The 12904-nt window shown below is 44.9% G+C and overlaps 1 protein-coding gene across 1 annotated transcript; it reads right to left on the bottom strand.

The window, feature by feature from the left end:
* Positions 1–4727: 4727 nt before the first annotated feature.
* On the bottom strand, positions 4728–12190 carry LOC110486235 (melanoregulin). The gene is made up of 6 exons (XM_021557679.3): positions 11545–12190; positions 11327–11423; positions 8529–8691; positions 6301–6391; positions 5918–6081; positions 4728–5659 (listed from the first exon to the last, which is right to left on the bottom strand). The coding sequence occupies exons 2-6, from the start codon at positions 11419–11421 to the stop codon at positions 5435–5437; spliced, it is 738 nt and encodes a 245-aa protein (XP_021413354.1). The 5' UTR covers positions 11422–11423; positions 11545–12190; the 3' UTR covers positions 4728–5434.
* Between the last annotated feature and the right edge of the window lie 714 nt (positions 12191–12904).

The raw sequence follows: 12904 nt of genomic DNA on the forward strand, positions 1-12904 counted from the left end.
CAGTGTGCCAGTGGGTCGTTGACTAAGACAGTGTGCCAGTGGGTCGTTGACTAAGACAGTGTGCCAGTGGGTCGTTGACTAAGACAGTGTGCCAGTGGGTCGTTGACTAAGACAGTGTGCCAGTGGGTCGTTGACTAAGACAGTGTGCCAGTGGGTCGTAGGCTAAGACAGTGTGCCAGTGGGTCGTTGACTAAGACAGTGTGCCAGTGGGTCGTAGGCTAAGACAGTGTGCCAGTGGGTCGTTGACTAAGACAGTGTGCCAGTGGGTCGTAGGCTAAGACAGTGTGCCAGTGGGTCGTAGGCTAAGACAGTGTGCCAGTGGGTCGTTGACTAAGACAGTGTGCCATGGCTTCTAGGCCTCCCTGATGGAGTATGCAGGGATTAAACATCAGAGCAAGCCATAAGCATCTCCCCATTCATATTGTGCATTTTTTGAGTGTTAATCATGGTGTTAATCATGTCTATAGAATCACGTACATATGCAGGGAGTGACACCACACTGGGTTTTAGAAAGAAATCTTCAAACATAGCAATATTTTCAGTCAATGAGCCAATGGAGGCCACAATAAGTCTCCCTGGTGGCTTATCCAAACGTTTGTGGATTTTTGGTAAGGCATGAATAACGCTCTTGATTGGACTCACTCTTGATTCATGAACTCATATTATTTTTTGCATAATGTCTCCCCTTTCCACAAGAGACTTCAGCTTGCAGTGAATCTCATCTTTGAACAGTGGTGTGGGGTCACGTGACAATTTCTGATAAAAAGTGGTGGTGTTCAATTGTCCCCGGATCTCATTCACATAGTCATCACTGTTTAACAACACCACAGCTCCGCCCTCATCAGCATTACGCCCTATCAAAGTGGAATAATTTCAAAAAAATCATTCTTTAGGGAGATTATTGTAGACTCTGTATTCTCGTTTCTTATTCAGAATCTGAGAGACATCTTTTTCCACCAATCTGTAGTATGTTTCTTGTGAGGGATTTCTGTATCTTGGCGGACAAAAGGTGGATTTGTCTCGAAAAGGGGTATTCGTTCTGTGGGACACGTCATTTTCTATTGCGTCATCCATAGCCTGAACACTTGTCTCAACCATACTTAACACATCCACATTTGGACTATTATCATTTATGGGATAGAAGAACTCCCTATGACCGACGCTGGAGATGAGAAGCAGGTACAGGGAGTCAACATTTAATCAGGAACAGACCGGTATGATGGTGGCAGGAGTGCCAAATGCTAGGGAGTCTGGCGCCAGGGAGGGGGAGTGGGAGCAAGCATGACAGTACCCCCCCTCTAAGGGCACCACCCGGTGTCCCACCTGGGCGAGCCTGATGGGCCGGCCGGGTCACAGGCACTGGACAAGCCGGCTGGGCGTAAACTCCAGACAAACCGGCAGAGGCATGGGGGGCCTGGCGAGCCGGCTGAGGCATGGGGGGCCTGGCAAGCCGGCTGAGGCATGGGGGGCCTGGCGAGCCGGCTGAGGCATGGGAGCCCGACAATGTGGCTGGGGTGTGAAAGCCGGACGATCCCGCTGAGGCGTGGAAGCCCGATGATCCGGCAGAGGCGTAGCAGCCTGACGAGCCGGCTGGGCGTAAAAACCTGACAATCTGGCTGAGGCCAGATGTGGGATGGGCACCTTCCGAGCCAACCGGGGCACGAACCTCTCGAGCCAGCTAGGGCGTGACAGCCCGACAAGCTGGCTTAGGTACCCCCAGTTCCATCGGTGGTGGACCCCGGACCCAACATCACCACCACCCGGAACGCCAGCACTCCCCGATGCTTCGTATGATGGATTCAGCATTCTGTAATGACCGACGCTGGACATGAGAAGCAGGTACGGGGAGTCAGCATTTATTCAGGAACAGACAGGTAACAAAACAGGAACAGCGTCAGCACATGGGTAAACAACGACAAACGACAATGAAATGCTGAAGCCGGGAATTTAACTACCAGTGAATCCAATAGAAAAAATATATATGATGATATATGTTTCAAAATTGCCCTTTGAATGTAGTATGTCACAGCAGTGTAAATTACAGTACATTATATTGTTTTCACATGAGGCAATACAGTTGTACCACCCATAGAAATTGACTGAACATCAAATTTTCATAATTTCTATCCCATGTGTGATCAAAGGTGTGATCATTGAAGACATATTTCACAATGTAATCAAATGAAAGAAATTAAATAAACATCATGTTTAGCAGGCAGTAGTTTGCATTTGGCCATAGGTTCTCATCAAAATCGCAGTAAATATCCTCATTGTTTATGAACCTGAGGAAAAACATTTTGGCATGGTGAATCCAAGCCTGACATAGGTCTGGATTGAAATCATTGTATGCCTCATCCATGGCATGAAGGAGTGTGGTACGCTCGTGGGGATGGCAATCATACATCTTCCGCCTGTATTGCAATTGTGTATTGTATTTTACAGTATTGTATTGAACTTATGTATTGTAGTGGTCCTGTATATGGCTCAGTTCATAAGAGCATGGCGCTGCGTCGGGCATAAGAACAGCCCTTAGCCGTGGACTATTGGCCATATATCACACGCCCTCTGACCTTATTGCTTAAATATATCACACTTTTTATGTTTCTACTTTACAGCCATACGTTTTCATGATGTAGCTCTCGAAATCTGTAGACAAACCAATTGACATGTAAAATGTAAAGAATCATATCAAAAGTAGTGTGAGCATTGCATTGCGAAAGGCAATTACTATATACGAACATGTATTGCAATGGGAAACAATTCAGTTCGGTGAAAAAGTGACCGTGTGATTTTATGTGTTGTACTTAGTCAATTGAAAATGCGCTTAAGAGCTCGAATCAACTGACTTACTTGATGATCTGTTTTGAGTTTTGTACTAATAATTGTGAAAATGTACAACATACTTCCATTTGAATTGAAAACAATCACAGCAAGTTACTTAATTGTATGCCAGAAATGCTTAGATATTGAAATAAAAATGGCCGCATTGGGCCTTTAAGCACACAACAACAACACAAGTCACATGTCTGGCGGGGACGCAGCTGCCTGACAGTAAGTGTGATAGGCACCCGCATGGGTACTCAAAGTTCCTCTGTTCATGGATTTATTGTCACAACACTATTCTAATGAGGCCTTCGGTGTAGAAGTTTCCTAAGGGAGAGCCGTGATAAGGTGATCCTGGCAGGATGATCATTCCTTCCCCTGGCAGCCCCTACAGAGTGCCAAGGTGATATCTGTCTGTTACATAACTATACAGTCAGCCTCAGCTGCTGGAGGGAGGGAGGGAGGGAGGGAGGGAGGGAGGGAGAGAGAGAGAGAGAGAGAGAGAACAGCTTTTAAATATATCTATACCACTTTACCGGTTCAATTGTCATTTAAATGAACGATGGACATTGATTCTTTAAGAACTTTTATGCCTTAGGAGTTAAGTACAACTGGCACACTGGTATATAGTGTCATAAGCCAAGAATTAAATACATTTTAGTCAATTGTGTATCTATTTGTCATTAGATTTTTTTAAAGAACAAACTAAATGTCTGTCAATCTTTGCATGTATAGCTCTGTGTATGAATTTCCAACTTCATCAAATTGATAAGTGGCTACGGAGGTAGGATCTTAATTTGAACCAGTTTGCTACAGCAGGAATATAGTCCTGAGCAACATGAAATGTAAATTATTATGTGGATTAGGGGTTGAATCGTTTTTCAGCAGGGCAAGTCAAGTCTGAAATTTCAAAGTGGAAATTACGAACTTTAGAAGCCTTTCCTGCTGTGCAGGAAAATGATCAACATCGAAAGATGAACAAGAAGATCAAATGAAGTATTACAGAGAAACAGCAAAACATTTTGGTTTCATTTATTCATCAAAAAAGAATCAATAGGCCACATAGCTTGATTAAATTAATTTGCAAACATACCTCCTGCCCATTACTGGCAGCTAAAATCCAGTGTCACTCTACGCTCTCTCTCCTCCACTGACAATACTGCAACTATTAGACTCTAGAATATCTAGCATCTCTTTGCTCTGTGCAATTTGGAAGGAACCACTTCGTTGGGGGAATAGAGGAACAGGACACATCTGAGGGAGTGTGCCTTTGTTCCCCCTATGGGAATGATGCCACTGTCTATTTTCTAAGAAACATGCTGTCCTTCTCATGTAACATTATAGACAGCTGACCATCAACCCATCAACATCCTCATCCACACACCCCCTGTGGACCCAAAGGGACGAGCACGCCCAGGACAGGCCAGATTGGGCCAGGTCAGAGGCTATCTCTGTGGGGCGTGGCTCACAGCAGGCATGGGTGAGCCACAGTGTTGGAGCTGTGACCACACCATGCCGACATGTGACAGGGAGTTTAGAGCTCCCCGTGGACACATTAACCCTGCCAAACACACACACACACACACACACACACATAACTTGGTCTGCAGTATCAGGTTGCCACTTTATTTTCCATATCAACTTTACAATAGAACATAAGACACATGCTGCATCCCCTTCAACTCACCAAAACATCCCAAACGCTCTCACAATCTTGACATGTACTTAAAGTGACCATTAGATGCCCACATACTGCAACCTCCACTGTTCACACAGACACACACACACTCATTCAAAGTCGTCATTTTGTTACTAAACTCATCTCTGTAAACTTCATGAACAAAAAATACACTAGTACCTCTCGATAAGCATGGTCCGTTAAATAAATGGACAACTCCAAATGATTTAATTGGTTTAACACACATTTATTCCAAGGTAATCTTAACTACTGGTTTTAAAAGACTGTCTTGTGACTCGATAAAACAAGTGCTGATAATCATGAGACAAAGTGCTGATGTGGAACAGGACAGCTGTGCCCTACGGGTTTCAGTGCTGTGTTTAACTGTGTCCACTGTGTTCCCTGGCGGAGACCAATAATGAACAGACCCAGGGAGTTGGGTAACTAACACTGTCTGGATGGATTTAAAAAAATGGCAGGGTGATAACCTCAAACTCTCCCTAATATACCTGAGACCCAGCTAAGTCTGCCTAAACAGAGAAACAGAATCATATTGGATCATGGTTCTGATGAGGTGAAAGGAAAGCTGTATATTTTTTGTTCAAACCTCGGGCTCTATTCAGTTTGTATGGCGGAAGTTCAGCGTTACAGCGTGATTGAAATGTGAAGGCAATGTTCCCGTGTTAGCAGGTAAACATGGCATATGTCTGTTCAGTCAGAAATTACGTTAACATTTCTATCGCACAATCTGTAACACTTCAGCAACACAGATTGAATAGAGCCCCTAGTGTTAGTGTAAATTGGGAGAGTATTTTCAACAGAGTATATTCAGAATCAGACATCCTAGTCCTTGTATACTCCCAACTCTGCAACATAAACAACTAACTATTGCCCCCTGTCTACTGTCTGAGGTCATTGCAGCTCCTGTTCCGTCTAGAAGTTGTCCTCCTCTCTTCCGCTCCCATCTTCCTCATCCAGCCTCTTGTCCTCATCATCGCTCCCTTCTCTGTTCATGGTGCGGTTCACTCTGGCCAGTAGCAACGGCAGGTTGACTGCTAATGGGTTGTCCTCATCTTCATCATCAGTATCACGCTTGGGGTAGAAGCGTCTAGCCTTCGCCAAGAAGTCCTCAGCAGCATCCAGGTATATGAGACGATCCTATATGAAAAGGGGAGAGGAGGGAAAGCGAGAGGAAGATGGAGAGAGGAGGGAAAGCGAGAGGAAGATGGAGAGGGTGAAAAACAGAGTGAAGGAAGAAGAGAAAAGACCCAAAGAGGGAAGGAAGAAAGAGTAAACAGAGGAAGAGGGGAGGTATAAGAGTCATCATTATCAAACAGGAAGTGATTTGGAGAAGGAAGTGAAAGACATTATAACCATAATACAAAATGTCCCTCCTCTGTTAGTTTCTGTTCTCACCAGGATGAAGAGGTATCTCTCAGGTGGGGCCTCCCGGGTGTTAAAGATGGATGTCTCAGAGTGGAGTGTGTGCAGTAGTGTGCGTGACGCCGAGGCGTTCTTCATACGGTCATACGAAGCACTGGCAGACACCGTCAGCAGAGACTCCGCCTCCGCCATGAATCCTGAGCCAATGAGAGTTCATGGTTGCTGAGATTAGATTTTATTAATTTTGTCTTCCTCTCCTTTTTCCCTTTCATTTGTTCTCTATCACCCTCCTTTTACCCTTCCATATGTTCTCTATCACCCTCATTTTACCCTTCCATTTGTTCTCTATCACCCTCATTTTACCCTTCCATTTGTTCTCTATCACCCTCATTTTATCCCTCCATTTGTTCTCTCACCTAAATTCTCCAGGATCATCTTCCACTTGTCTCTGACCTCCCGACGCAGATCTCTCATACCCTCAATGTCCACACTCAGACGCCGGTGCGCCTACAGAGAGCAAGGGTGCAGGGTTACATACAAACAATATTAACCTAGTACACAACTATCACCACAAACACAGGTCAATCAACTAGAGTAAGCCTACTGTGAGATAGCAGCACATTCCCCCAACAAACAGAAGACAACGTTGTTGTTGGAAAATTGCCCTCGCTAGAAGCATGCGTTTCAGGCATAAGGAAGTGGATGGCTGCAAACTTTCTACTTTTAAACTCGGACAAAACAGAGATGCTTTTTCTAGGTCCCAAGAAACAAAGAGATCTTCTGTTTAATCTGACAATTAATCTTAATGGTTGTACAGTCGTCTCAAATAATACTGAAGGACCTCGGCGTTACTCTGGACCCTGATCTCTCTTTTGAAGAACATATCAAGACTGTTTCAAGGACAGCTTTTTTCCATCTAAGTAACATTGCAAAAATCAGAAACTTTCTGTCCAAAATTGATGCAGAAAAATTAATCCATGCTTTTGTTACTTCTAGGTTAGACTACTGCAATGCTCTACTTTCCGGCTACCCGGATAAAGCACTAAATAAACTTCACTTAGTGCTAAATACGGCTGCTAGAATCCTGACTTGAACCAAAAAATTTGATCATATTACTCCAGTGCTAGCCTCCCTACACTGGCTTCCTGTCAAGGCAAGGGCTGATTTCAAGGTTTTACTGCTAACCTACAAAGCATTACATGGGCTTGCTCCTACCTATCTCTCTGATTTGGTCCTGCCGTACATACCTATACGTACGCTACGGTCACAAGACGCAGGCCTCCTAATTGTCCCTAGAATTTCTAAGCAAACAGCTGGAGGCAGGGCTTTCTCCTATAGAGCTCCATTTTTATGGAATGGTCTGCCTACCCATGTGAGAGACGCAAACTCAGTCTCAACCTTTAAGTCTTTACTGAAGACTTATCTCTTCAGTGAGTCATATGATTGAGTGTAGTCTGGCCCAGGAGTGTAAAGGTGAACGGAAAGGCTCTGGAGCAACGAACCGCCCTTGCTGTCTCTGTCTGGCCGGTTCCCCTCTTTCCACTGGGATTCTCTGCCTCTAACCCTATTACAGTGGCTGAGTCACTGGCTTACTAGGGCTCTTTCATACCGTCCCTAGGAGGGGTGCGTCACTTGAGTGGGTTGAGTCACTGATGTGATCTTCCTGTCTAGGTTGGCGCCCCCCCTTGGGTTGTGCTGTGGCGGAGATCTTTGTGGGCTATACTCGGGCCTTGTCTCAGGATGGTAAGTTGGTGGTTGAAGATATCCCTCTAGTGGTGTGGGGGCTGTGCTTTGGCAAAGTGGGTGGGGTTATATCCTTCCTGTTTGGCCCTGTCCGGGGGGTGTCCTCGGATGGGGCCACAGTGTCTCCTGACCCCTCCTGTCTCAGCCTCCAGTATTTATGCTGCAGTAGTTTGTGTCGGGGGGCTAGGGTAAATTTGTTATATCTGGAGTACTTCTCCTGTCCTATTCGGTGTCCTGTGTGAATTTAAGTATGCTCTCTCTAATTCTCTCTTTCTCTCTCTCTTTCTCTCTCTCTCTCTCGGAGGACCTGAGCCCTAGGACCATGCCTCAGGACTACCTGACATGATGACTCCTTGCTGTCCCCAGTCCACCTGGCTGTGCTGCTGCTCCAGTTTCAACTGTTCTGCCTGTGATTATTATTATTTGACCATGCCGGTCATTTATGAACATTTGAACATCTTGGCCATGTTCTGTTATAATCTCCACCCGGCACAGCCAGAAGAGGACTGGCCACCCCACATAGCCTGGTTCCTCTCTAGGTTTCTTCCTAGGTTTTGGCCTTTCTAGGGAGTTTTTCCTAGCCACCGTGCTTCTACACCTGCATTGCTTGCTGTTTGGGGTTTTAGGCTGGGTTTCTGTACAGCACTTTGAGATATCAGCTGATGTGCAAAGGGCTATATAAATACATTTGATTTGTTTTGACAGGCATGGTACCTAGTTGGATAATGTAGGCCTACATTATATCAGAGCGCATAAAATCCATGGAAATTACGTGGAGACAACGTTGATTCAACCATTGTGTGCCCAGTGCCCAGTGGGTCCCTCTTAGAAACCCAAACTCTCTGTTGTCATACAGTAAGTGTCCCCTGTCCCCCTTCCCTGGGCCCCCCCCTTCTGGTACCAGCGAGCCCCTGCGTGTCTGGTTCCTGTTCTGGATGAGGTTGTACAGGATCCGGTCATCGTCTCTCTCGGAGTGGCTCGGGTCGCCTGGCTCACTCCATAGGTTCTGCTCCTGCTCCCTTCGCTTCTTCGCCTCGCGGTCAAAGTACTCCAAAGTGTCAGGACTGAAACAAATAGACCAAAATAACAAATAGACACACACACACACACACACACACTCACACACACTCACACACAAACGAACACAGGCGCGCGTGGTCTATCAGGGGAACATCGGGATGACTGTGAAGCTGTTATCAATTCAATAGATATAGAGAGGATCATTGTTGGTTGGTTCCACACCTGTGTATTACACTAGTGTGACTAAATCTGAGGGCTGTGGATGGAGAGCATGACATACAGTTGAAGTCAGACGTTTACATACACTTAGGTTGGAGTCATTTAAACTGGTTTTTCAACCACTCCACAAATTTCTTGTTAACAAACTATAGTTTTGGCAAGTCGGTTAGGACATCTACTGTGTGCATGACAGAAGTATTTTTTTCCAATAATTGTTTACAGACAGATTATTTCACTTATAAATCAGAAGTTTACATACACTAAGTTGACTGTGCCTTTTAAACAGCTTGGAAAATGATGTCATGGCTTTAGAAGCTTCTGATAGGCTAATTGACATAATTTGAGTTTTTTGGAGGTGGACCTGTGGATGTATTTCAAGGCCTACCTTCAAACTCAGTGCCTCATTGCAGGACATCATGGGGAAATCAAAAGATGTCAGCCAAAATCTCTGACAAAAATGGAGGTGTAGACCTCCAATTGTCATGGTGTAGACCTCCACAAGTCTGGTTCATCCTTGGGAGCAATTTCTAAACGCCTGAAGGTACCACGTTCACCTGTACAAACAATAGTATGCAACTATAAACACCATGGGACCATGCAACCGTGATACTGCTCAAGAAGCAGACGCGTTCTGTCTCCTAGAGATGAATGTACTTTGGTGCGAAAAGTGCAAATCAATCCCAGAACAACAGCAACGGACCCTGTGAAGATGCTGGAGGAAACGGGTACAAAACGAGTAAAATGAGTCCTATATCGACATAACCTGAAAGGCTGCTCAGCAAGGAAGAAGCCACTGCTCCAAAACCGCCATAAAAAATCCAGACTACAGTTTGCAACTGCACATGGGGACAAAGATGGTACTTTTTGGAGAAATGTCCCCTGGTCTGATGAAACAAAAATAGAACTGTTTGGCCATAATGACCATTGTTATGTTTGGAGGAAAAAGGGGGAGGCTTGCAAGCCAAAGAACACCATCCCAACCGTGAAGCACTGGGGTGGCAGCATCATGTTGTGGGGGTGCTTTGTTGCAGGAGGGTCTGGTGCACTTCACAAAATAGATGGCATCATGAGGGAGGAAAATTAGGTGGATATATTGAAGCAAAATCTCAAGACATCAAAATCTCAAGACATCTGTCAGGAAGTTAAAGCTTAGTCGCAAATGGGTCTTCCAAATGGACAATGACCCCAAGCATACTTCCAAAGTTGTGGCAAAATGGCTTAAGGACAACAAAGTCAAGGTATTGGAGTGGCCGTCACAAAGCCCTGACCTCAATCCTATCGACAATTTGTGGGCAGAACTGAAAAAAGCATGTGAGAGCAAGGAGGCCTACAAACCTGACTCAGTTACACCAGCTCTGTCAGGAGGAATGGGCCAAAATTCACCCAAATTATTGTGGGAAGCTTGTGGAAGGCTACCCGAAACGTTTGACCCAAGTTAAACAATTTAAAGGCAACTCTACCAAATACGTATTGAGTGTATGTAAACTTCTGACCCACTGGGAATGTGATGAAATAAATCAAATCTGAAATAAATCCTTCTCTCTCCTATTATTCTGACATTTCACATTGTGGTGATCCTAACTGACCTAAGACAGGGAATTTTTACTAGAATTAAATGTCAGGAATTGTGAAAAACTGAGTTTAAATGTATTTGGCTAAGGTGTATGTAAACTTCCGACTTCAACTGTAACTCTTAAATCTATGGATTGGTGTGTAGAGACATGAGGGTGAGAAATCACATGAGGAATTGTGACATTGTTTGTGTGCCGTGATAAGTGTGTGCAAGTCACAGGAGGTTGGTGGCACCTTAATTGGGGAGGACGGGCTCGTGGTAATGGCTGGAGCGGAATCAGTGGAATGGTATTAAATACATCAAACACATGGTTTGATGCCATTCCATTCGCTCCGTTCCAGCCTTTATTATGAGCCGTCCACCCCTCAGCAGCCTCCTGTGGTGTAAGTGTGTTTGGATGTCATGGGTTGTCATGGTGATAAGTATGTGTGTCGAGGTGTCATGGGTTGTCATGTTGATAAGTCTATATGTCAGTGTGTTATGTGTATGTCACTGTGTCATGGGTTGTCATGATAAGTGTGTATGTCGGTAAGTGTTCATGTCAGTATGTTGGGGTGTCATGGGTTGTCATGGTGATAAGTCTATATGTCAGGGTGTCATGGTTATAAGTGTGTATGTCAGTGTCGGGTTGTCATGGTGATAAGTGTGTATGTCAGTGTGTCAGTGTGTCATGGTGATAAGTTTGTATGTCAGTGTGTTGGGTTGTCATGGATTGTCATGGTGATAAGTATGTATGTCAGTGTGTCGGGGTGTCATGTTGATAAGTCTATATGTCAGTGTGTCGGGTGTCATGGTGATAAGTGTGTATGTCAGTGTGTCGGGTTGTCATGGGTTGTCATGGTGATAAGTGTGTATGTCAGTGTATCGCGGTGTCACAGATTGCATACCTGATTAAAGGCTCCTTCTCCTCCTCACTTTCATCATCGCTAAAGCAGCAGCAGCAACAGAACCGAGCACAGAACCTCTTGAAGGCAGCCCCCATCTCTGATAGAGAGAGAGAGGGAAGTAGATCGGTAGAAGATAGCGTGAGAGCAGTTAGAATTCCAGATAAGGTCTGGTGTCCAGAAATGGTTCAACTCTTCAAACAAGAGAGGGTATACGGTACCGTTTCTCAAGTCCTATCCAGGTACAGGACAGGTAAGAAGGAAAAAATGTCTTCTCCAACCAGTGAAGTTGGTCCAACGCACTATATCCACCTCTTTCTGTCTACCAGTTCCCTGCTGAGGATAGGTGACCCAGTGGTGTAGGATGAGGGTTCGGACCTGAAACCCTGGTCACGCCCTCAGAGTTTGATTCCAAAACAATATCCACAGGAGTAAAGAGAAAAAGTTTGTCAAGCACTCACAGAGCTGGTGAACACCCACGATTCTCACTCTGTTGATACCCTGCCTCCACGCTGACAAAAATGAGTTTCAAGAAAAAGATCCCGTTCAGACAGAAACCATTCTAAAGAGAGTCGAGGTCATTTCCAACAACTAGTTTCCAGATACAAAAGTTACAGATCTATGGGTTCCAATCTCCATCCGACATCCACGCTGTATATACTGGTGTGGAATCCTCTTCTCATTCCAGGTCCCGATGACTGAGGACCAGAAGAGGTAGCCAGCTAAGGTCTCCAAATCCTGGCCCAGAGACTTTCCTCCTGGATCAGAGAAGCTGGAAGAGAGGATGACCCAGGGATTGTCTCGCCACAAAGAGAGCACTGAGTAGTCACTCCCCTCTCACTCATCACCACAGATCCAGATGCACACACAAGACCCAACTCAGTCACAGCCCAGTCATGTGAGCTGAACGATCCTCTGCCCCCCAGCAGCAATAGCAAGGCCCTAGCTACTGTACCCCCCACCTTGCGACCCACATACTTATCTCCTTCAGCCATCCATTTAAAACCACACACTCTACAGACGAAAAAAGGCTACATATTGCATTTAAACAAAACAAGCTTCTTCAAAGTAAAATATTTGTCGCTAGATGTCATCGCCCCTAGGCCAATAACCTGGATGTATTCTACACGTAGTGGAAATGGTAAAATAGCAAATATATCAGAGAACCGTTTCATCAGTAAACAAGATAATCAGTGCTCCTATTTATAAAAAGACTAGATTCTATCCACGCAGAATGGACCTATTTAAAAAAAAAAATCCTAGACTAAAGGTACACTTGGTTCACAAAATTCTCTACTACTCAAATTCTGTATCTTATATACCACACTCATCCAAAAGGCAAAAAAAGGACAACATAGTAGATTGTAGTGTAAAAGGAAAGCTCCCATGAGATGCCAACTTTAGTCAGTGTTATAATCATGATATAAACACAGCCTCGAGCACAAGCGCACAGAGAGCCATGCAAATGGTAGACAGGGTGAGAAAGAGGGAGACTGAGAAATGGAGCGTGACCATGTTCATTAGGGAATGCAATAGGAAACTTTTTAAAACAATAAGTGTTTCTTATTGGACAGCCTGGTC

The sequence above is a fragment of the Oncorhynchus mykiss genome, chromosome 13 (assembly GCF_057628025.1).
Source record: "Oncorhynchus mykiss isolate SJ-2025 chromosome 13, ASM5762802v1, whole genome shotgun sequence".
Taxonomy (NCBI): Eukaryota; Metazoa; Chordata; class Actinopteri; order Salmoniformes; family Salmonidae; genus Oncorhynchus; species Oncorhynchus mykiss.

Bases quoted from the DNA above. Each gene is read 5' to 3' on its own strand.
- LOC110486235 (XM_021557679.3), bottom strand. From the start codon at position 11,421: ATGGGGGCTGCCTTCAAGAGGTTCTGTGCTCGGTTCTGTTGCTGCTGC. The intron at 8,692-11,326 runs GTATGCAATCTG...TATTTGTTTCAG, and splicing joins GAGAAGGAGCCTTTAATCAG to TCCTGACACTTTGGAGTACT. The intron at 6,392-8,528 runs GTACCAGAAGGG...TGCTCTCTGTAG, and splicing joins AGACACGCAGGGGCTCGCTG to GCGCACCGGCGTCTGAGTGT.